Genomic DNA, 25,670 nt, shown 5'->3' with positions numbered 1-25,670 from the left:
TTTTATAAAGAATGCAGTAAGAACAATCTTCTATTTCTTTCTATGTCTTAAAATACATTTCTATTTCAGAAAAAATAGCACTGGAATGTTTTGAATGTAAAATTTTATTTTTTTAAAAACTAATAATTTTATGGCTTCATTTGCCATACTTAAGTATTCATATGTGGGTTTCAACTTCTGTGGTAGCAATAAATTATACCAATTCTTAATGGCACATGTCTGATCTAGAAAGCTCCCTAAACTTCAAAGAAGGCAATTTGTATCTTAATTTTAAATTTAAGTGAGCTTGAACACAGTTTGTTTCAGGTCTTAAAATAACAAACTCAGTTGAATATTCACCCAACATTGGCCAATTACATCTTTTCCAATTAAAATGTGGGATTTGTGTTGACAGAAGAATAAATAACTTGATTTATATGGTTAGCTATTCATAGTTAATTTTGAAATCCTTATTCTCTTTATCTTCTTAATGGTTTTGGCACAATCGACTTGCAACAGTTCATATGGTGACCGTTCAAAGTTACAATGGCACTGAAAAAAGGAACTTGTGACCATTTTTCACACTTTCACATGCAGTATCCCCATGGTCATGTGATCAAAATTCAGATCCTTGGCAATGTGAGTCACATTTATGACTATTGCAGTGTCCCGGGATCATGTGATTGCCTTTTGGGACCTTCTGACAAGCAAATTCAATGGAAAAACCAGATTGACTTAACAACCATGTTACTAATTTAAGAACTGCAGTGATTCATTTAACTGTGGCAAGAAAAGTCATAAAATGGAGCAAAATTCACGGTTTGCATGATTATTTTCTCTTGCAGGTGATTTTGTTACTGAATTTTTCAAATTATGTCGGCGGAAAGAATCAACTGATGAGATTCTTGGAAGATCAGCGTTTGAAGAAGAAGGAAAAGGTAAAATTCATAGTTTTTCTGAAACAATCAAAGATTGGAACACTTGGATTTGTGAAAACATCTAAGTAATATTTAATAAAACAATGAGTAACAGTTTATGAATTTTTTTTAAAAAGAACTGTTCCTGACTTAGCAACCACTCATTTCATGACGTTTGAACATGATAACACTGAATGAGCAGTATTTAAAACTGGTCCTTTTACTAATATTGGTTAGTTTCCTGATTCCTTGCTTGGAGTTACAAAGTTGCAATATTCAATGGTCATGTGATTGCAATTTGTGGCCATTGCCAGTTTCCTATAAGCAGAGTTAGTGGAGAAGCCAGCAGGAAATTCATAATGGCGACCATGTGACATTCTCCTTTAAAGGCCTGCAGTGATTTGTTTAATGTTATAGTTTATAACCATATCACTTAGTGATGGAAATTCTGGTCTCGGTTACCATTGTTAAGTCAGGCAAGGTGGAAAAATGCTAAGGAAATCAATAATTTGGATCACTTTTCTTTTGCCAAATCTTGATATTTTGTAGATGCCGATATAAGCCATGCTTTGTCCAAGCTCACAGAACCAGCACCAGTCCCAATCCATAAATTGTCTGTGACAAATATGGTTCACACTGCAAAGAAAAAAATTCGTAAGCACAGAGGCATAGATGAATCCCCTTTAAATAATGAAGTCCTGAATACTGTTCTCATGGTAAGTTACATTTCATGATGAGTTATATAAATTGTCTGAGCCAAAAGTGATTTTTTTGGTAACTTTCACTTGAATAACAAATCTGACCTGTCTCTGGAAATAGAGATCTTCTAGCAATCACACATTGAAAATGGATTGCTGCTAAATGTCTGGCATTGTCACGAAAAAGCATTTAGAAGGCTCAATTAAAAATCAACAACAGTGAGATTGCTATCAGGCATTTAGCTTTTGAGATCAGATTGATGCTCTATTAATCACATCAGGTGATAAACAAAATGTGTTGTTGATAGCTTCATAGCAGAAGAAACAATGATTAGGTGTTTAGTAGCCATGTTTCAGAGCAATGAAATGGTAACATCTAATGCATGTGAAAAAAATTGGAAGCTGAAGCTATGTGTTTTTCTTTTTAGTATTTATTCCCTGATGCTGTTGACAAATCAGCAGATGGATCTGAAGCTAGAACTAATACTTCAACAGGAAGTATTCCACCCCCAGATAATGAAGACTCCGTAAGTTCAAATACATATGTGAAAAACATGTACCGGATTTTAATTACTTGTATTCAAATGAAAAAGCAAATTTCACGGGTTTCATTGGAATGCCTTTTCAAAAGTACATAATGCTTTGTTTAAAGAAAACAATTGTGCATATTAAAACTAAATCCTACAATTTAGAATACAATTTGCAATTCTGTGCACAAGTTTAATACTATTTTACAGATTCTTTTCATTTGTCCTATGTAGAATCTCTACATCCAATTCAAATCTGCTCCTTCAGACAGTCTGACCTACAAACTGGCTCTTTGTCTTTGTATGATCAACTTTTATCATGGCGGAGTCAAAGGGGTTGCACATCTCTGGCAGGAATTTGTCTTGGAAATGCGCTATAGATGGGAGAACAACTTCTTCATCCCAGGGTAAGTTTTATGCCTATTATTTAGTTATTACTAATAGGAAATCAATAACATCCCTCAGAGTTAGTTTGAAAAGTGAAGTGTTACTGCCACCTGAAAAGGTTATTCGCAATCAGTTTCTTTTTTGATATTTTTTATTGTTTTAGTTAAAACAAAACCCCCCAAAAAGAATCATATTTCGTTACATCTTGTAGAAAGCGTATCAATTGGTTACAAATATATTCCGTGCGTTTCTTCCCATCCTAACATATACTTCATTCAAATTGAGTTGTACATTTTAAGTAAAAAAAAACCAAATGTGTATTTTACTATCCCTGTACCACAATTTTCATTTAATTACCATTATTTAAACATGTTTTTATCTAGAATCATTTATATTTAAAGATCCAACAACCTACTGGCATTCATTTGCAGTTTCAAAAGATCTACAATAACATTAGACCTTTATGACATATTCTAAAACAACTTCAGTTAAGTAAGATATCTAAGCATTTCCCCCCCCCCATAACACACCTGTATATATCATTAGATATTATCCATTAACATTTCTTTATTATTATTGTAGTTGACTAAAAGTTATTTACTGTTTATCTCACCTCACTTCTCCACAGGCCCACACAATATTATACCTTTATAGCCATCTTTAAACAATGATTTATTGATAAGATTTATAGGTCATTTCCCTCAATCCCAAATTAGTTAATTACGTGCTAAGAAAATAGAACGTTAAGCATCTAAGACAATCAGATGTTAACATTTTTACTTATCAATCACCAAAAGTATACATTAACATTTCTATGGCCCGGTTATTTATCCTAATTAAGGTTATCATTTCACTATTAATATCATAGTAAATTATATGTTAACGAATGTACATTCAATGGTAATCTAGAACAGTCTATAAAGTACTAAAATCTCTACTTATTAATCATCAATAATTAACTAGCTTTTTTTCATCAACTAGTATTGTTAACCAGTGTCTTTCCAGTAACAAAATGGTCGTTTGTCTCTTGCCAGCTGTTGTGTCGATTCCCTTTCCCGAACCTTTCCAGGGTTTAAGACTTCTCTCCGCACTTTGTAGCTTAAAAGATCTCTCATGTAGTTTTGTTGCTGTTGAGTTGTTATTAATGTAAGTTTAACTTTGGTTGTCAGGTTTATTTCTGGATAGATTTGTCTTATTAAGTCCATCTTTTTCGCTCTTTCTTTTTCTCCTGCATCTTGGGGTTTGGGATGAAGCACCAAATTATCAAAGTCACTTTTCCAGCTTCCCTTCTTTCCACCTTCACTCACGTTTACTCCATTAATAAATTCATCTAACTTCTTATCTTTGTTTTCTATATTTTCATTCGCTTCTTTAATTTCTGGGGCTGCAACCCCATCATCTTTTTTTGTGATATCCCATAGTCTGTCCCATTTCTTGTCAAATCTCTCAAGTCCTTTTGAGATGTTTTGAAGTCCAGCCAAAATGTTTTGAATTGTCAAATTTTCTTCATCTGAGTATTGATCCATTTTTTAGAGTAAAAAGAAATATAAGGAAAAAGCAAAGAGAGGAGTTTGGTACTTTCTGCCACTCTAGCCTGTCACAAGTTTTTGAAGAATATATCTATTTTTATTTTGAATCTTAAGCAGATGTTCTTTTATGGTTTTCAAAAAAGAAGGGTTCAAGTTTTTTTCTTTCCTTTTCCAATTCTTGCCAAAATATTTTCCACATGCTCCAGCAGTAGACTATTTGTGGCCTTGAGTTTTTATCAGGTTTTAAAAACAAGTTCCAAACCCTTCTGTTGCAAAGTCAGTGTCGTCAAATAGGAGTTAACAAAGGATACATTTGTTGCAACAGCAAAAGGGAAAAAAACTTCAGTCTTAGACTTCCAAGTGGCAGATTCAACTATTTTAAAGACTTTTTCCTTAAGCATCTTTAATATGATATTATAACAAGTAGAAGGAGAAGTTTATTAAAGTAAAACATTTTTTAACTTAAACCAAAAAAGTTAATAGTAGTAAAAAGAAATAGAGGAAAAAAGATCAAACGGAGAAACAGGAAATGTTGCAATCACTTCAATCCACAAAACATCGTTACAGGCAAGAGCGAAAAACTTTCTGAGTCAGTCCATTAGGGATTAAGTACGCCACTTTGTTCTTACTTAAAGGACTAATTTAGCTTAAGAAAAAAGTTTCTTAGGCCAATATTCTAAAAGAAAAGAAAAAAAAACCTCACCAGATGGAACACTTTCACTTCTCTTTCTTTCTGGAGCTGTCTCCAACTATGTCAGCCTGGGGGCTGCCTGTTTGCCACTGGTTGGAAGCGTTTTCCTTGGGTCGATCAGGGACTTTGCGATGTCCCTGTGACCACCAAGGTCTTGTCTTCCCAGTCACCATCTCTTCGGGACGGCTTAGTTCCTGCCGGACCATCCAGGGGCAAAAGTGTCATCGGCAGATTCGGACTGTCGAGTCCGCACGATGTAACATTGCAACGTTGGCTCCTCCTCCTGCAATCAGTTTCTTTTATTTAACTTAAAAAGGAGAAAAAGCTTGATACATTTGTATCATCTACAAAGATTGCTCAGAAGGAGATACTAAGCTGCTTAAAATAAACAGCTTTGTCAGAGAGATTTGGTTGACAAATTATGAAGTATCCAAGTCTTCTTATTTGCAAGATATGTTCAAAAGATTGCTACACTGTGACACAAAGGTCTTAATTTAAGTTTATTATAGGTTATATAGGTAGTCCTTGACTTACAACTACCATATTTCCCTGAAAATAGCGAGCTTCCCCAAAAGTAAGTCCTAGCTTGATTTTTACAAGTGCACCCAATAGAAGTCCTACCCCCAAATAAGTCCTAATTAAGACCCTGTCCTCTCCAGGGTCCATGAATAAAAATTAAGATAGAGTGGGAATGAGGGTGGTGGAGCTGCCCTACTACTTACCTTCTGACAGTTGCAGCCAGGCCTTGCACACCTGCCCTGGTGTGGGCTGGCTTGCCAGCCCATTTCTTTTGCAGCCGGTAAGGCCTACAAGGCTTTCCTAAAGACCTCTGCAGCTGATAACAAAGCTCTGGATCGATCTGGAGCTCTGTTATCAGCTGCAGAGGCCTTCAGCAAAGCCTTGCCAGCCTCAGAAGAAGATTCTGAAAGTGTCTGACAGCGAAAAGGAGCCTGGGAGTGACGCGCACAAGTGAGGTGAGTCAGTGGATGACACCCACCCACCCCCAAAATAAGATCTGTTGTCTTTTTTGGTGGCAAAAAAATATAAGACAGGGTCTTCTTTTCAAGGAAACACAGAATTCATTTAGTGACCAAAGTTACAATGACCCTCAAAGTGACATGACCATTTTTTACATGTAAATTTGGACACTTGGCAACTGGCTTGTATTTACGATGGTTTCAGTTCCTGGGTCATGTGTTCACCTTTTGCAACATTCTCACAAGCAAAATCAATGGGGAAACCAGATTCATTTAACCATATAACTAACACAACAACTGCAGTGATTCATTTAATAACTGTGGCAAGAAAGGTCATAAATTGGGGTAAAATTCACTTAACCATTGTCTTGCTTAGCAGTGATAATTTTGGGCTCAGTTGTGGCCATAAGTTGAGGACTACCTATATATGCTTTTTGTGAAAATGGCAGCATCTATATGTTTTGCAGTTCAATTCTTTTTCTATTGCTATAGTAATATCAGTATAATTACTTTTTAGGTTAACCAGCAGTGCGCCTGATCTGAGATCTTGTTTATTACATCAGAAACTCCAGGTAAATCTTATAAATGCACATTCTTTCTTTTATGTATTAATCTTTATTTGAAAAATTGTGATCAATTTCTATTTAACTGTAACCAGTAAGCCATTCAGCGTTCTATAGATTGGGGGCAGCCTATAAATTTATAATAAGGATTATATGAAGAAGCATGCTGTCTTTTGTGATAGTAAATTTGAATTCGGGCTACCTTATGACTTCTCTTATGTATTTGAACAAAACATTGCCATTGTTAAAATACCTATTGCTAACTTTAATGATAGAATTTTCAATGGGCTTGATGGGAGTTTGATTGCTTTCCAGATGTTAATTGTTGCATTGAAAGAAAGAAGCAAGAGATGATGGGAAAAAAGTGATTAATTTGGAAAAGCAAAAAGACACAGTGGATCGAGACTATCCAAAAGAGAGTGATAAAGAAAAGGAGAAGTGGGGAGATCTTGGGAATCTTGGAGTGACAGTGAAGAAGAGTTTTTTGAATGCCTGAGTGACACAGAGGAGCTTAAAGGAAATGGACAAGAAGGCGGAAAGAAAGGGATTGCAAAAGAAAGTAGTAAAGAGACACTAGCATTGAAGCCAGAGGGCCGTCTGCATCTGCATGGTGCTATGAAATTGCTTCACCCAGGACAACCTCTCTATGTGCCAGTCACCCAGGTGAGTGACTAACATTTATAAATATTTCTGCTTCTCTCATATCTCCTAGTTCAGTTCTATTTCTGAGGTAGGGAAAAGGGGCTCCTAGGGTTTATTGGACATGAACAGTATTTAACAATAGATCTCATTTTCTCACAGATGTAATTTTGTCTTGGTTTTAAAAAATTATATTCAATATGATTAACGTTCAAACTCAACATGGGAGATGAGCAGTAATCATATTACAATGCTTTCTCCTTTAAACAAATTTTTTAAATGAAAGGGAAGAAAAAAAGAGAAAGCAATAGAAATAGCACTCAAACTTATATACTGCTTCATAGTGTTACACAGCCTTTTCTTAAGCGGTTTACAGAATCAGCATATTGCCCCCAACAATAATCCTGGTCCTCATTTTACTGACCTCAGAAGGAAAGAAGGCTGAGTCAACCTTGTGCCACCACAATGTCAACAGCAAAGTTACCGGTGTATACCTTGGCTTACAACCACAATTGAGCCAAAATTTATGTTGCTAAGCAAGACAATTAAGTGAATTTCACCTCATTTTATTATCTTTCTTGCCACAATAAAGTGAATCACTGCAGTTATTAAGTGAATAATTAGGTCATTAAGCAAATCTGGTTTCTCTCATTGACTTTGCTTGTCTGAAGCCAGCTAGGAAGGTTACCGATGGTGATCACATGAGCCTGGGACAGTGCAGCTGTCATAACCTCATGTCAGTAGCCAAGTGTCCAAATTTGGATCACCTGACCAGGGGATGCTGCCCATGGTCATAAGTTGAAAACGTCCCTTTTTTCAGTGCCATTGTAACTTTGGTTGAAAATTGAAGAACACATGTTTGGGCTTCTCATCTATATAAAGTTTTACATAACTGTTAAGGCATTTCTGTATACCTTTGGATGAAACATTTATAAGTTGTGAATATTATCAGGCCCTCAGTCTACTGAGTAATTGGAGCTGAAAGTATCTCTGCAATGTTGCAAAACTAATCTCTTAGAGATAGATAGAAATGGCAGAGAATCAATTTCCATGTTCAGATGTGAAATTCCAGTAACAAGTATGGAATGGAATAGAATAGAATTGAATTTGTTGTAGCTAAGGAGGCCATTTTTTTCTTTCTAGCATTTTCCCACAAGTGCAGGGTCTGCTATTTTCAAATCAACCGAGTGTTGATCCATTGGTTGCAATAGGAATTCACTACCTGACATTGGGGGCTGAGAGAGTGACTGGCCCAAAGTTTTTCATGCCTAAAGTAGAACTAGAACTCAATTTCCTGGTTTCTAGGCTGGTTTTTCGCAGGTGTCTGTCTCTCTTTTTTATATAAATAAATATAAATATAAAAATATACCACATTTGTGAAATGTATAAAAACTAGTGAAACTAGTTTTATTTTTATTTCTTTAGAATTAGCTTTAATATAACCAATTATTGCTTTTTCCCCTCTTGGTCTACCGCTACATGCGATGCTTGGCTTTTCTTGCAGTCAGGAAGTTCTCTTAATCCAAGCTGATCTGTCACCTTCCATTTCCGTCTTCTCCTATTTCCTATTATGCAAAAACTTCAGCAGTTGGTTAAATGACTGAATTGTATTTGCATTCAAAAAGTATTAGGTTTGGGACTGACATATCTGGCTTCAGAATACAGAGGTTGAATAACAGGTTCTAAGCATGTGGAAGTCACATTCAGTTCTTTTGTTCATTGTTTTTGTTCCCTACTGCGAGATAAAAAATCTTTAACAGGAATTCCTCTTTCTCTACTTGTTCAGGAACCAGCTCCTATGACAGAAGATCTGTTAGAAGAACAGTCCGAAGTATTGGCTAAGCTGGGAACGTCAGCAGAAGGAGCTCATCTTCGGGCTCGCATGCAAAGTGCTTGCTTGCTGTCAGATATGGAATCTTTCAAAGTAGGCACAGATTGCCAGGGTCATCATGAAATGAATACAGGTAGTCCTCAGCTAAGCACTACAATTGAGCTTCAGATTTCTGCTGCTAAGCGAGACTGTTGTTAAGTGAGTTTTTCCCCATTTTACCACAGTTGTTAAGTTAGTAGCACAGTTGTTAAGTGAATCTGGCTTCCCATTGACTTTGTCAGAAGGTCTCAAAAGGTGATCATATGACCCTGGGATACTGCAACCGTCATAAATATGAAGCATTTGCCAAGTATCCACATTTTGATCATGTGACTACAAAATGCTACAGTGGTCATAAGTGTGAAAACGTGCTTAACTCACTTTTTTAAAGTGTAACTTCAAACTGATTAAACAAATGGTTGTAAGTTGAGGACTACCTGTACAGCAGCATAAGCAACTCATACAACATATTTAGCAGGATATTTCCTCTTTTCTATCAATTTTTTCCCATTTTACTCATTAGTCTTTGACTCCCTTCTGTACTATACATGCTGTAAATGAGAAATGTGGTAGGTTCTCTAGCATGTTTGTTACTTGGCTTTTTTATTCAGGAAAATTTTTATTACCAGTTGTCTGTGTTAATATTAGTCAACATTCTCTCACTCTTTATTTGATAAGCTTGCTCCTCCAAATTATGCTTATTTGGATAAAAAATATGTTTATGGATTGGTTAATTGTCTTATCTGTGAATTAAGTAGAGTTTAATTGGAACTTGAAGGAAGCAAAAGCTAAGTGCCCAGTATTAATGTTAAATCTTACAGCAGCTGTCTATTATATGTTAACACCAGGGATGGGTTCTATAGAAGAGGTTCCACAAATCTACAGTGCCGTTTAGAACCGGTTCCAGCTCCCTCCCCCCGCCCGTCCACACATCATCAAGATGAAGAGCGAGAGGAGGAATTCTGGGAGTTGAAGTCCACAAGTCTTAAAGCTGTCAAGTTTGAACACCCCTGGGTTTTTTTTTCTAAAGGGTTAGGGTGCAAGGGTCTTGTAACTTGACAGCTTTAAGACTTGCACACTTCAATGCCAGAGTTCCTAAGCCAACATTTTGATTGCTAAGCAAGAGCGTTGTTAAGTGACTTTCACCACATTTTACAAGCTGGACACGCCTACCCAGTCACATGGCCGGCAAGCCACTCCCACCCAGTCACATGGCTGGCAAGCCACTCCCACAAAGCACACCTACAGAAGAGGTTCTAAAAATTTTTGAAACCCACCACTGGTTAACACTTATTTGTAGTTCATTCTTTGGCACAGTATAGAAAATTAGAAACACTTGAAGAGAAACTAGGTCATAAAATACATTGCAGACAACAATCCCTCCTTTTCTTTCAAAAATATGCAGAAGTAGAAGCTGGAGCCTATCGTAGACTCCCATTTTACAACCATGTAAACCATATTTGGGGCAACTGGACCCTCTTTATTTATTTTAAAGAACAAAATGGTGATAAACACATTTGTTTTTATATCCATGGCATCAATTGTGTCCTTCCAGTTTGGAATGGATTGGAATGTTCCCTCAATCCCAGCCTTCCCAATCAATGGTGAAGGAATCAGGGAATTGCAGTTCATCAACACCTGAAAAGCTACAGGCTGCCCTCATGGTACAGAAGGCAGTTGAGCTTTTAAAGAACATCAATTTCTGGGATAACCTTAATTTTAAATACATTACAAACTTGCCAGTGGTCAAAATAAGCTTTGCATTGAAAAGTTGGAGTTGTAAAAAAATCAAACCCAGATCTGATTCATACATGTTATACAGCCATTTGCAAATTTATAAGCAATAGTCACATCTAGGGTCATCAGACAAGTTTAAAATTACAATGTTAGGAAGGTGGGCAGTCATTTTGAATGTTTCGCATTCAGGTTTTAAAAAATGAGAGTGTCACTATATAATGTCTTTGACCTTTATGCTTTTTTAGTTTTCAAAAAAGAATTGTCTGGAAAATCCATATCAGGCGTCACCTCAACTTCTGCTAATACGGCCCCACAAGATGATAAAAAAATAAAGGAAGTTTTTAATGTATATTAACTGTATTATGCATTTTATATCAGCCCAGGACAACAACTCTTCACTCAAGTTTGAACAACTATGACCTATATACAAATAAGCATGTTCTCCCTCCCCCCCCCCCCCTTTGTTCTTAGGCTGCCAACCCTGGTTGTTGCCTGGAAGATTTTGTGAGATGGTATTCACCCCGGGATTACATTGAAGAGGAAACCGTGGATGAAAGTGGGGGTGTAGTCATCAAGGGTGAGCTGAGCGCTCGAATGAAGATTCCAAGCAACATGTGGGTTGAAGCATGGGAAACAGCGAAGCCCGTTCCAGCAAGGAGGCAGAGGCGCCTTTTTGATGACACCCGTGAGGCAGAGAGGTAAAAAAGAGGCTTATGGGAATTCCTGAGACATTTCCATTTTAGTTTTGCAAGATCTGAAAGCTTTCATAGTGCCCATACTAGTATAGACAGTGGAAAGTCTATTACAGGCACTTTCATTTATTAGCTTAGTTTATTTAATTTAATGTATTTGTATGGAATTTCTGCATTGTTGCTCTGGTAACCAACTATGTGGGTCACTTTTAAAGTAAGACTGGATAATGCATGTTACATTTTGGAAATATAATTGTCTAAATTGGCAAGCACTTTGAATGTGGAAACATGTAAATAAATTATTTACAAGAACATGAAGTAAGAGAATAACTTTCAATTACTTTTGATCTTGAGCCTGTTTTCCTTTTTAAACAATAAGTACAGTGAATTTTTCTTTCTTGGCCTTTGCCCCTTTCGTTACCTTTTCATCTACCTAGCATGCTATGTTCTTTCAATTAAAAATGTTCTTTTCAATAAAAAATAAAGTTGATAAATTTAGAAGCACCTTCAGATGGTGGGCCCCTCCACTTTAGAGACTTGAGAAAGAAGCTTTTGGATTGAATGCTTAAGAAAGGACATGAGGCAACATTCAGTTTTGAGGCCTTGAGAGAGAGTTGTCAATTTTGCAGCAAGATTATGGCAGTCTAATTGACTTACTGTATCTTCAGGTTCTACACTATTTAGCCATTCAGAAACCAGCTGATCTTGCAAGGCATCTTCTTTCTTGTGTCATCCATGCAGCCGTACTCAAGGTAAAAGAAGAAGGTAAATAACTTAACAAGCAAGGCTGTATGTTTCAAGTAAAAATAGGGTGCTTTTACTACAATTTACTTCATGGGCTTTTTTCCTTCCAATAGAATCTCTGGAAGATATTGGGTTAGTAAAGAAGATAATTAAGCAGATAATCAGCCATTCCAGTAAAGTTCTCCGGTTCCCAAATCCAGAAGACAAAAAACTAGAAGTAAGGAATTTCATTTTCCTAATAATGTCCAAGAATTTGTTTTAAAAAATGTTAGCTTTTAAATAAATATTTTATGATAATCAAAAAGAAAAAAAGGTTACATATAGTTGTCTTAACTATGTGAGAGGAGAGAATGAACGATTCTGGAAAATTCTATTGAACCCAGCTCTGATAAAAGCTTGATGCTTTGAAATATATGACTTATGACAAGTAGAGAAAATGAATTTTTTGTCTTTTCCCAGGAAATCATTGGTCAAATTATGAATGTGGAAGCCACTATTGCTCGGGCAAGGTCTCTAAAAGCAAAATTTGGAATAGAAAAATGTACTAAAGAAGAAGAACGCAAAGATCTAGAAAAGTAAGTGACTTGTTTGATAAATTTGCATGGATAAAATTCTCTTAGCAGGAATTAAATTAATTACAAAAAATATTTTCAATCATAGATAAGACAACCTGAATCATTTCTTCAGAATGTCAATTGAAAATTTTCTATTGAATGTAAATATCGGTTGAGAACTTTCAATGTTCAGTATTCCAGTGGTTATTGTTTTAAAACTGTGTAAAATGATTTTTGTTTTGCTGATATATTTCTTCCCACTCTTTCTGTGCTGTTAGATTTGTAAATTCCTTTCTGGAACAACCAGAAGTATCAGTCCTTGGTGCCAGAAGAGGGCCTGCTGGTATTATAATTCACAAGCTTTTTGTGAATGCACAAAGGGTAAGATGGACTGCTTAGTTTCTCTAATATACTTATAAAACAATTGCTCTTTTTGTTACAATACTTGAATGCCAGATTTTGAAAATCCGTGTTTGCATAATACATTTACGGGTGTATTTTCCAGAGAAATAGCTGTGATAATCTGTTCTAACTAAAATAACTAATTAAAAATTAACCCATGTTACATCAAATAGACACGGATTGAAATGTAATTTTGATGTTAAATTCCCAATTAAATAAACAAATGGTAGAACCTGTTCTTTTCAGGAAGTAGTTTGTATGAAATGTTTACAAAAATTCCAACAATTGCTATATTTTAATGTGATATGGCATTCATGCATATTGATTCAAAAGATGTGATATTGGTGATAATGTTTTGGGGAATACCAGAACAAAATCAAGTTTGCCTTTGCTAATAGTGAATGATTTTCAAGCTTAATATTTCATCATACTGTACAATGATAGCCTATAAAATGTACCTGTATTCATCTCACTGCGTGGCATTGGTTTAGGACCAGGACTAAAACAGCTTGATAGATTAGGTAATGGCACCAGGAACAAGGGGACAGAATTAAAGAGCTACCTATGGTAGTTCCTGAAAAATCGAAAAAGTATGAGGCGAAGTGAAGACTTAAGAAAGTGTGAGTGGTCACAAGAGGGAAGAAATGAACCTTAGCAGAATGATTTAAAATAGTCAAGCTGAGGCTCGCATGAAAAGAGCCATATGAGTAGACTATAACTAGTGCAGGACCAGAAATTTAAAGCAAAAAATACTACTGTTTGGTGCAGGAAGTCACCTTAAGCTGTATTTCCCTCACCTCCCCTAATCAGTATTGGTTTCAATTCTTCTGTGGTGGCATTGTATTTTCTTCTGACTTGCAATTCAAGGAATTCAGGGCAACTTGTATAATTCTCCCCACCTGTTTCTTGTTTTCTCTACTACCTAATTGAGAAGGTTGTTTTTCTTCTCTCCAACCTCTTGAATTGGGTGGATTTGAAAGTGTGACTAGCCCAGCCATAAGATTCATAAATAGGCAGGGATATCAACTTGGTTCTCCTCATTCCTAGACCAAGAGTTTAATGTAAGTGGCTTATTTTGGTTTAGATATAATAGATAAGTATAGCATCTTTCTGGATTCTTTGCTTCTCCTTGTCCAGGGTCTTTTGGATCCTTCCAAATGAATCTTTATGTTATCCAGATATTGCATCCAATGCTAATAGTTTCTTCTCTGTTAATCTGTAGTTATCTCAAATGGATTTTAATTATTTCTGAGGACCTAACAGCATGAGTTGTTATGCTAGGTTTACTTGCTAGAACAAAAATCGATGTATCACAGAGAACTGCTGTAATCCATTTTACTATGACATCTTGTTTCAGTATTAATATATTGCTAATATTAAAAACAGCTTTTTAAAAATAAGCCCCAAATAGGTAGCTCCTCTTAATTTATCCAGGCATTTCTGCAATAGGCTTTGAGTGGTGCAGTGGCCTAGAGGTGGAGCTCTCACCTTACAATCAGGAGGCTCGGAGTTTGATCCTAGGTAGCGGCAAATATTTCTCTCTCTGGGCACAATGAGTATATATCTGCTGTGAACTCTGCATTGCTGACAGAAGGAGTATCTGGCCAGTAAACACTCAGCTCTGTTCAGTTGCCCCGACTCCACCCCGATGCAAGGGATTACAGAGTCATTAACAGAAAAAAAAATTGCAAGAGGGTTATTGGGGTTAAGCAATACAGTGGGAGTCAGGATGCAGTATGTATCAGATGAGTGTGGGTGCACATCATGGACTGTGCATACGGGGCTGCTAGGACTGCTAGAACTTCAAAGACCAATTCATAATCCCCACAATTCATGCAGCAGCGTCATAATTCAGAGTTAATTGACTCAATAGTCATAGGTTGAGAACTATGAAACCTGTGACTATTCAGTCAGTAACTCTTTGAAATTACTGTCCTGCACCTCTTCCTCACTCCTCATGCACCTGGCCTGTGCTGCACCTCCACACACCCCATATCTTCTGCATCTCCTGCACCACCCCCTAAAATGCTTGCTCTGCCTCTTGCATACCCTCCCAACCCGCATCATACCCTTGCAGACCCTTCCTAACCCATGCTGCAGCTTGTACATCTCCATGCATCCTCCCCACGCTTCTTGCACTCTTTATCCTTACCACACGTCTTGCATCCGCCCCAAGCACTCCTTTGCTTCCTCGCCCACTCAGCAGCAGCCACTTATCTGACTGCCAGTCTCTGACCTGCAACTTCCTGCTGGCTTCCCCACTTAACTTTAGTTGTAGGAAGCTAGAAGGAAATTGCCTCTGCCTAAAAATTGTGGGATTTGGTTAGCAACAGTGACTGGAACTGGAAGGATTGCCATTGCCATTTCACTTTATAGTTGCATTGCAGAGACGGCAATTGCTATTGTAACTTGAAGACCACCTTTAATGTTCTTTGATTAACCTTAATATTATGCACATTGGATTAATACAAAAAAATAGACACAATCTCCTGCATGTGTAAAGGATACATTGGCATAAGCTGCCTACTTGTCATGTGATTTGATTCATAGAAGTAGAATGCATCTTTATTGGAGTTCCCTTTAGAAATCCTAAAAGTAAATGTAAAAGTCCTGACTCCATCATTACAGAACTGGGATAGACAATAGGTTATATAATTGCTCCATGGGAAAGTCGGATGGACTTGACTATATTGATGCAATTGATTATTTACATTGTACTGGTCCTGTTATCAGTTTGTTTTAAATTTGTTTTGTGTTCCGAGTATTTATCAGTTTCTGTGCATAGCAACAAATCCAATTGTAAGGCTGCTGCCCCTCTGTTCCAAAACCTCTCTTTAACCCTATGTGAGTCATCTCTGACTTGCCTTTCACCATTGATTCTCTTTCTTACCCAGCTGACTGAATCATCTGAGGAGGTAACTAGTTTTTTCCCTGTTTCTGGTCATCTGCCTAACTTCATGTAGGTGCTGCATGGGTATGAAGGCTTTAGCAGCATAGCATATGGCTCAACTACTGCTTATTTGCATAATTAAAGCATTGACATTTTTAAAAATTAAGTTATGACCTTTGACATCACCGGAGTATGAAGGAAATAGTTAAAATGGGTCAAATGGGTTTTTAGAATCTTGAGGGATTTTTTTGTGTGTGTATAACTTTCAGCTTATTTTCTTGTTTAAGATAGCTGTATCTTACATGTCTGCATTTCAAGCACCAAACTGCGATAGCATTAAAATACACATTGTATAAAATGATAGGTTCTCCACTTGGCTTGAATAAAAGTAATAGTAATCTATTTTCCATTTGCTTTGCAGCTATTTTCTCTATGGAGCTTTTCTTTTTTCAATTGTTACCTCTTGAATATTGGAAGAAATCCCCCCCCCCCCAATTTTCAGAGTAGTACACAACAGTTGTGTGAAGTAGTTGGACAGTTAATTTGAACCAAGCAGGACTTATAGTTTGATGGTTGAGTAGAAACTCTGTTCAAGCACAGTATCTCTAATCAATTTAAAATTTCATTTAGGTATGATAGGATCAGCAGAAAATAGATGGATTAAAATGTCTGATTAATGGATAACATCCTGATACCAGATCTAGTTAGAGTTGGTTTCTCTGGTTACAGAACCCACCATTGAGAAAGAGCAAAATAATTTCAGTCCAGTTTTATCTTTTGATTGAATCAGTGTTCTGATTCAAACAAATGCCTGTTGTTTCATAACAAAAATAGCTTTCTTAGTTGAACAGATCAGTGTGTAGTTTAAAGCCTCCTTTTTGGCATTTCAGTGAGATAATGTTGTGGGTGCAGAACATATATTTTATGGGTTTTTATCAGCATTAGTCAATTTCTTAAGCAGAAACTCAATAGAACAAATGCTTTTTCCTTAAGCTTATATCCCAGTGAATGTTGTGCTTTGTCACACTTAATAGTTATTGACTGTTATGTTTTTATGCTAGCATATCTCAAAAACAAATACAAAAAAACAGTTCAATACTAAAAGGCTTCCTTTTCTTTTAGGTTGCTCCAATTATGCCCTATGATGAAGAACTAAAAAGATCGGGCTCTATGGACGAAAAACGTTTCAATTCTGGAATGAGTTCAGATTTTCCACCCCCTGCAGGACGTGAGGTTATTTTACGTACAACTGTTCCACGGCCTGCTCCTTACTCTAAACCTTTGCCTCAGCGGATGTACAGTGTTCTTACAAAAGATGATTTCCGACTTGCAGGTGCCTTCTCATCCGACACAACGTTCTTCTGATTTTAACAACCACTCAGCAACGTTTTCACCCAAGCAAGTACATTAAAGAGATGTTTATCCAGTCTCCTGGAAATGAAGATAATATTTAAGAGTAATGCCTATGTGAAAAAGTCTTCATATGCATAACATTTATGGGATTATTATCTTTTCCATGACAGCCCCTTGCCTATTGATGTTGGAGGATTGCTTATCTTTACTTAGCCATCCATTCCTCTTTTAAAAAGCGCTTTACAATGATAATGAAAATATCACAGAACTGTGTATTATTAAGTGTAGATTAAATTATGCAATCCTGCTCTTCAGCCTTGTTAAGTTTTATGCTCATGTAAAGTGAGTAGATTAGAAACATAATAAATCAGTGGATTTAAATTGTTTACATACTATATGTAATAAAATTCACTTCATTGTGGCCTGGCTAATAATGTACTTATTTAAATCATTCTGCTTTATGATACTGCATTGTGTCAGGAAAATTATTGGTAGTTAATATAACAATCATACCCCTCTACTTGCATCAGATGATACCAAATCCTGGTGGACAACTATCAGGTTTGAATGTTAATCTTGATGGACGCGCGTGCACACACACACAAAAAAACCCGTTTTTTTGCCAGTTTTGCTTTTTACATTAATATGTCGAAAATGGTTTCTGTATTTTTCCATCTACATAAATTAGGAAAAAGTTAATGTAAAAATACCAGTTTATTTTGAGATGAACTAATGTACATGTTTAATTTTATAAAAGATACTTTTGTTTAACAGCAAGGATTGTTATGCAAATTATAACCTACCCTTCAATCAGTTCCACAGTTGTGGGTCAGATGTTAACAAAAATGCACTACAAATGCTGCAGTACCAAGGATTTAAATAACTGCATGAACCTTGCTAACAATTTGTAAATGAAATCTTCATTTTCTAAATTTGAAATTTAGAATGGAAAAAACATGTATAGGTAGCTTTTTAAACATTTCCCACATGGTGTTTTCTTAATGAGCTGTACTAAGAGGTATTACAAAAATCCATTTCATCAAACCTTTTCATAATTTTACAAAAAACTTTGTGATGTCTGATGAATATTTTGATGCAACACATTGTTTTTTAACTTGGCTTCTTTCTTTTGCTTGTTTTGCTGTTCTCTGAAAATATACAAAGGAAAAGAAAAAAATCATATGAAATCCATTTCTTAATGTTGAAAGTTCATGAAATTTTGTTGCTGCATTCTGTACTTACCTCTTTGTGACAAATTGTGCATAGTGTTTGGAAGTTTTCAAGCGAACACTGTCCACCCCCACTGAAAACTGGCTTGATATGATCCACTTGCCAGAAATGGCCCTCAGTTGGGTTCAGGATAATTTCATTTAACTGAAATAAAATAGGATCAGTGGCAGTCATATATGTCCTGGAAATGAGTCATATACTTATATATCTTCCTTCCAATATGCTTTTGTTGCTTTTAGTCAAATTAATTTGCTATGTGCCTCAGAAATAATAATTGTTCCAGGAAAATAGCAGTGCTCATTTGAGAAAAACACAATGTCAATTCAAATATCACCAAATCACATCTGTGAAGACCAAACATCTGGAAATCAGCTTTGTTCTTAATTTTTAAACTGATAATAAAAGAGAACACATATGCATCATAATTATGTAATTGTTAGCCTATCTTCAAAAAGATAGCCATCCTTCATTCTAAAAACAGGAAATGAAGTACATTGGAGATCCAAATATATTCCTAATGAGTTGGAAATGAAATCTAGCACAGCTAATAACACTGTTAGTCTCAAACTGATTCATATGGGATAGCTGCTAAACTCTGTCATCCGAAATATGTGGCTATCTCAAAACTGGTAATTAAAAACCTATAAAATAATAAATTCTGATATTCTAGTATTACCTAATATTTTTGAGAGACAAGACCCCCCAAAAAATACATATATTTCCTAGTCTTGTTTTAATCTGCAATATTGTCTCTGAAAAGCTAAAATAAATTTAATTCATTTTGCAAAGGAATATGATTAAGACTACAGTTACCAGGCTTACATCTGCTGTGTTCAGAGAGCAGCCAGTCTTGCTGAGTTACAAGCTGTTTGAATAACACAATTTTTATTCTTTCAATGCTTGGGCCTGATAACGAATGTTCATAACATTTACGGCATAACAATAACCATGTAGTGTAATTATTTCATTGCATGAATAGCAGTTTTGCATGAAAATAGCTTTAATATAATTGTTCAGCCTTTGAAAATAATTCAGAAAAAGTACCTTCACACATGCAAGTCCAATACCTTTTTTTAAAAAGAAGTAAAGGAGGAAGTTAAGGCTTCCTCAAGGAAAAATTGTGGCTGTTTTAGGAATTGGAATTTACATCGGCATATGGATATATGCAAGCAACTGCAACTTCTTTAATGAGTATCAGAAAGGAGTTCCCCTATGTTTCTAAAACCATCCATCCATCAGAGAACAATTTTGTGTATTCTGGCCACATATTTCACCTGTTTTAAAGGAAGTTTGGACATCCAAGACTTCTCCAAAAGATCCTTGCGCTGACTCCTTGGGGCATCTCTGACACAAAGGTAAAGTTCTTGGGCATTCAACCTACATAACTGGCAAACCCCATGTTCTATTTCAAAAACTTTACTTCTCAGGTAACTATTATTAGTGTAGAAGAAGAAATCTTCCTGGCATTTAAGAGAACAAAATCGTGTGTCCCAGGCGGTATATGTCAACGTTGGCTCAACTTGGATTGTTGGCTTTTGGCAGCTTAGGCAAAGTGGGTTCCCTTCATTATCGACTGCCTGTAGATAGCCTTTGCTTGATGAAAATTCCTTAACAGCAACAATCTGGTCAGAAACTAAACTGGCATCTGGGCAACTCCCATCTTCTGAAGGCAACCTAAAACAGAAATGATAATACGGTAAATAAATGTATAAATTCCTAGATTATGTTTCTACATTTGTATCCCATTGTTTCACTAGGCAGGAGTAGGCAATCTGCAAACCAATGTACTCTGTCATCTCATTTGAGTAGCCCCAGATTATGTGTCTGAAATTTGGTAACAAAATGGTTAAATGATAACTGCACAAAGGGTTAGTGGATTTAAGTAAGAAAATGGATGCTTCTCCGAAGTAGCCTGTGGTAAGAGTCACTGATGGGTTATTCTCACGTCCAATCTGCCCAGAGACTGAAGTTAAAGTTGAGGCCACTCCCTTCTACTTCCTCTACATGGCTCCAGTTTAATCTCAGTCTTGGCCTGAAAAAGTACTGTATTTGCTTGGCTCTTCAATTTGGACGAGTATTGGGAGAGGTGGAGAGCCATACTCGTTTTAAAGTTGCTAAGTTCCAGGTTTAAGATGGCTTCCTTGAAGTCTATCCTTGCAGGAATACAGCATGGCAACTGCTTAGCATCTATTGACCTCACAGAGGCCTACTTACATATTCTGATTTTGCCTGAACACAGGAAATTTCTTCGATTTTCACATGGGGGAATCCTTTATCAGTACAGGGCTCTTCCCTTTGGAGTAGCGTCCAACCCTCAGACTTTCACTAAGATACTGGCAGTAGTAGCAGGACATCTCCGGTCCGTCTCTGCTTACAGTGCTACCTGAACAATATCCTAGTTCAGGCGGCAATGCCAGGTGTGGCCAAGAGGGATATTGGGCTCACAATGAAGACATTACATACTCTGGGTTTCTCAGTTAAGTTCAAGAAGAATCATCTGAAACCCACCACTAGGCTACAGCATTTGGGGGCAGTTATTGACACAATGGAATGCAAAGTGTTCCTTTCCCAGGACCGTAGCGACAGTATAGTACAGCTGATTTAGCAGATTCGCCGGGCTCATTCTATTCCCATAGTTCTCTCTCGACTCCTGGGAAAGTGCATCTCTTGCATTGTGATCATTCCATGGGCCTGCTTCTATGCCAGGGAGCTGCAGTGGCTACTGCTTCCTCATCAGAGAGATGGGCCAAGCGCTGCAACATTCAAGATCCATGTACATCCAGATCCCCCTGTCCCTTCGTTGGTGGATGTCTCCAGCTCTGGCAAAGGGCACCCTGTTCAGGGAGCCAGACAGGTTGGTGCTAACAACTGATGCGAGCCTGTTCGGGTGGGGGGGGGCACCTCGACTCTTAGCTGGCCCAAGGTCGTTGGATGTCCTCGGACTTACAACAAAGCATCAACTGGCTGGAACTCAGAGCGATCCACCTGGCTCTTTGCCACTTCATGATGCGGGTCGCTGGCAAGCATGTGTTCGTCCTGACAATGTCACCTCCAAAGCCCATGTCAATAAGCAGGGGGGCACTCATTCCCTGGCCCTTCGGAACGAGGTTGCGAAGTTGGGGAATTGGGCGGAACGGCATCTCCTGTCACTGAAGGCAGAGCATATCTTGGAAGTGGAGAACCAGCAAGCCAACTGGCTCAGCAGGGCAACTGTGGACCATGGAGGAATGGCAGCTGAATCCTAGAGTCTTCACTGAGGTTTGGCAGGCCAGTCGTGGACCTGTTCGAACGCACAGGTCCAGAGGTTCATCTCCCGGTTTCCGACTCAGAGAGTGAAGATGCCAGCGACCTTTTATGCAGATGGCCGGAAGGGTTTCTCTATGTGCTTCCCCCCTTCACCTCATTCCTGGGGTCCTGAGAAAATTAGTGGCAGAAGGGGCGGAGGTGATCCTAGTGGCTCTCTACTGGCCCCGGCAGCATTGGTTCGTGGACCTGATAGACCTGTCCATGTCTTCTCATTCGAGGATTCCACAGGGGGAGGTGCTCTGCATCATCCGGAGCCCCAGTGGCTTCAATTGACTGCCTGGTGCTTGAACGGGAGCAGTTGAGGGCGGCCAATTTCTCAGCCAGTGTGATCAGGACCATTGAGGCATCCTGGAGACAATCTAACACCCACATTTATAATGCGACCTGGTCCTCTTTTGTGTCCTGGTGCCAGTCCGTGCAGGTGGAACCGACAACGGCTTCGGTGCCACAAGTATTGGAGTTCCTCCAGGATGGACTCGAGAAGGGACTTTCCCATAATACCCTCAGGAGGCAGGTTGTGGCACTGGCAACAGTCCTTGTGGGGGGCTCTCATCCCCTAGGGCAACACCCGGTTATTAAGATTTCTTTGGGGGGTGACAAATCTTAGACATCCCCCCCCCCGTGGTTCACAGGTTCCTTACATGGGACCTACCTACAGTTCTTCAGGCGCTCACTGAGGCTCCCTTCGAGCCCTTGAGGATGGTGAGCTTTCAGTTTCTTACCCTTAAGGTTGTTTCCTGCTGGCGATTACCTCCACCAGGCACATTTCTTTTTTTTTTTATTGAGAATTTTGAAAAAAAAAACTTGAGAGACCGCCTTCTGCCAATTACCTCCCTGCGACCAATTAGATCTCATAGATTGGGCCTCCTCCATATTCCATCGGCCAGCCAGTGCCGGCTGGCAACTACAAGGAGGAGGGCCTTCTCAGTAGTAGCCCCGACCCTTTGGAACGAGCTCCCCGTGGAGATTCGTACCCTCACCACCGTCCAGGCCTTCCGCACAGCCCTTAAGAACTGGCTAGCCCGTCAGGCCTGGGGACAAGGATAGCCGCCCCTCCTGAATGATGAATGTATGTTGCTTATTACTTTTATTATATGTGTCTACGTCATTGTTTGTATTCCCCCTTCCTGATTTTATGTGAGCCGCCCTGAGTCCCCTCAGGGAAAAGGGCGGCCTACAAATGTTAATAAACATCAAACATCAAACATCAAATATTTACTTCCCAACTACAACCTCAGGCCCCGCCTAACCGGAAGTCCCACCAGGCACATTTCTGAGCTCAGAGTTCTGTCATCTAGGGCTGACCTGTGCACATTTCACGACAACAGGGTTGTTCTTAGGCTTGACCCTTCATTCTTGCCTAAAATTAACTCTCCCTTCCATAGGACTCAGGAGGTGATTCTCCCAGACTTCTGTCCTGTGCCTTCCAGTGGGAATAGTCCTGGCATTACCTGGATGTGAGAAGGGGGTCGGAGGCAATCTTCATCTCTTTCCAGCCCTCTACCCTAGGGGCAAGGGTGTCACCAGCTACTATCGGTAGGTGGATTAGGTTAGCCATCACTATGGCATATGCAGCATGCAGGCCTCTGGTGCCAGCTGGCATCATGGCACACTCCACTAGGAGTGTGGCCACGTCTGCGGCCTGGTTGACTCAGGCGTCTATCGAGGATATTTGTACGGCAGCCACCAGGGCTTCGCCCTTGCCTTTCATCAGGCACTACCGGCTGAACGCTTACACTTTCCTTCGGTAGGAGGGTACTGCAGGGAGTGCAAGACATTCAAGAGGCTCAGGCCCATTGATTCCCTCCCATGGACATCAAGCTTTGGTATGTCCAATCAATGACTCCTCCCACAGGCTACTTCGGAGAATGTCAGTTGGTCTTACCTGAATTGCATTTCTCGAAGTTCTGTGGCATGAGTCACTTCCCACCCTAGTTAGAGTGTCTTGTTGGCATGAAGGGTCTTGAGCCAGGTTTTAGTGGCTGTTGGGTCAGTCAGGGTCCTGGGGTTGGGGTGTTGACTTTCCTATGCCCTTCCTTCCCAGGTTTTTCTTTGGAGCACTGACCTTTGATTAAACTGGAGCCATGCAAAGGAAGTAGAGGGGAGCGGCCTCAACTTTAACCTCAGTTTCTGGGCAGATTGGACGTGAGAATAACCTATCAGTGATTCATCCCACAGGACTTTGAGAAATGCAATTCAACTGACATTTACCTCCCAGACATCTTCCATTCTGATCCTAGCATTATCCCCCCACCCCCAAAAGACTGAAAGCATTGGTTAAATTGCAACCTCACAGGATTGAAATATTTGTGCCAACCTATTTCAATTATGTACCATTCACTGGAGAAAGCAATTACGTTTGGAAGAGTTAGTGGCAAAAGAAAACCAGGCTGCCAAAGAACACAGTGGCTGGACAGCATCAAAGCTGGCGGGGCATAGAGCCACTCAAAGAAATAGTGCAAAATCAGAAGATGTGGAGAGAGCTGGCTCACAGAATTGCCAAGAGTCTGATTCAACTGAACGGATAACATTATCACCATTACTGAATAACCTATGGTCCCAAGCAAGTTATAAAATCTAGAAATAGACATTGATCCACATATTATGTGGGCTGCATTTGGAAAAATCCTCAGACTTCCTGCCATAATGTATTTCTTATTGTGAAATGAGAGAACAGAAATTATTAAATACAAGTACCCCTATTTAATTAAATCTAAGCATATTTTATTTGGACTAGAATATATTCATTCTTTGACTTTGCTTATATTCATTCTTTGACTTTGCTTATATTCATCGAGTTCCTAACAGGTGGATTTTGGCAGTAACTACTGCTGATTTGCTTCTGGGCACGCTGTGCGTGCATGCTTGAGCAGTGCAATAAAAATTGTTCTGCGCATGCGCAGAAGCAAAAAACAAGATGGTGGCACCTATGGCGCTGCCCAGAGGACCAGTTTGGGGTGTGTGAGAGGCCTGGCTCGTTGCCGGTTCAGCGACCCAGGCCACTAAACCACTACCGGTTCGACCAAACCAGTCTGAACCGGTAGGAACCCACCACTGGTTCCTAACATGCCACTTAAAAATCAAGCATAGCCCTCATTGTTTAAAATGTTGCATATTTATGCTATACAAAGCTTATCACAGTATAGCAAGGAATGATTCACTCAAATAACTCTAAATAAAGCCTTATTTTACACACATTTTCTAACACAGTACTGGTTTCCTGTCAGATTCTTTTGAATCTAAGTTAAATTCGCTGTACAAAAAGACTTTTCAATTTTAGCTTAGGTCAAACTAAGAAGTGATTTTAAGGTTCTTGCAGAAAATCAACAAAGGATCATCTGAATAGAAAAGACAATAAAAACATACAAATAAAAAATGTTTTCCTGTACAAAGAAGTCAGAAAGAGAAAGGTTATGATAGCTGATGAATTTGTTACCAAAGAACACAGCAACTGTTATTCTAATTTTTAAAGAGAAATTGCTCAAGCCATTTGGCTAGGTTTTTTTTTAAACCAAAAGAGATAACATATCCAATGTTGTTGTCAACTGCAGACTGAGTACCAGAATCAAAAAGGTCTATTAAAGTTTAAATACTAGAGATATCAGAAACATTTTCATCATGTGCTGAAAATATAACAGACATTAGGAAAGTTGGGAAGGCATTTTCTTAGCAAGGCATTTTCCAACTGATAACATTGCTGTTAAAAAAATGCAGTGTGCTAGTACTTCACTTTATCAGATGGGGGCTCCAAAACGCACCACAAGTTGCTGGGCATGAATTCTCTGAAAATATTCAATTATCCAAGTCTAACTGCTTTATTACAGAGCCAATTTGGTGCAAGGATTAAGGCATCAGACTAAAACTGGGAGACTCTGAATTTTAGTTCTGCTTTAGGCACAAAGCCAGATGGATGATTTTGGGCCAGTCACTTTCTGTCAGAAGGAGGCAGTGGCAAACCACTTCTGAAAAACGTAGGCAAGAAAAC

The 25,670-nt window shown here is 38.4% G+C and overlaps 2 protein-coding genes across 2 annotated transcripts in view; one reads left to right on the top strand and one right to left on the bottom strand.

Annotated features, from left to right (window-relative positions):
* Window positions 1-17,570, top strand: part of RAB3GAP1 (RAB3 GTPase activating protein catalytic subunit 1) — a 28,199-nt gene extending 10,629 nt beyond the window's left edge. The window contains 14 exon segments of the mRNA XM_032216794.1: window positions 825-917; window positions 1,446-1,612; window positions 2,023-2,121; window positions 2,356-2,528; window positions 6,223-6,277; window positions 6,568-6,641; window positions 6,643-6,931; window positions 8,694-8,831; window positions 10,986-11,211; window positions 11,873-11,971; window positions 12,064-12,167; window positions 12,410-12,525; window positions 12,783-12,885; window positions 16,919-17,570. Of these exon segments, the coding sequence (XP_032072685.1) occupies window positions 825-917; window positions 1,446-1,612; window positions 2,023-2,121; window positions 2,356-2,528; window positions 6,223-6,277; window positions 6,568-6,641; window positions 6,643-6,931; window positions 8,694-8,831; window positions 10,986-11,211; window positions 11,873-11,971; window positions 12,064-12,167; window positions 12,410-12,525; window positions 12,783-12,885; window positions 16,919-17,161 (1,979 nt within the window). The 3' untranslated portion in view covers window positions 17,162-17,570.
* The window catches only part of ZRANB3 (zinc finger RANBP2-type containing 3), a 73,429-nt gene continuing 64,864 nt past the window's right edge, over window positions 17,106-25,670 (bottom strand). The window contains exons 19-21 of the mRNA XM_032216782.1: window positions 19,654-20,053; window positions 18,392-18,523; window positions 17,106-18,297 (exon numbers count right to left, since the gene is read on the bottom strand). Of these exons, the coding sequence (XP_032072673.1) occupies window positions 18,199-18,297; window positions 18,392-18,523; window positions 19,654-20,053 (631 nt within the window). The 3' untranslated portion in view covers window positions 17,106-18,198. The remainder of the gene's footprint in view (window positions 18,298-18,391; window positions 18,524-19,653; window positions 20,054-25,670) is intronic.

The sequence above is a fragment of the Thamnophis elegans genome, chromosome 1 (assembly GCF_009769535.1).
Source record: "Thamnophis elegans isolate rThaEle1 chromosome 1, rThaEle1.pri, whole genome shotgun sequence".
In the NCBI taxonomy this organism is placed as follows: domain Eukaryota; kingdom Metazoa; phylum Chordata; class Lepidosauria; order Squamata; family Colubridae; genus Thamnophis; species Thamnophis elegans.
Note: the sequence above shows the minus strand (reverse complement) of the source record. Positions and strands in the feature narration are given on the sequence as shown.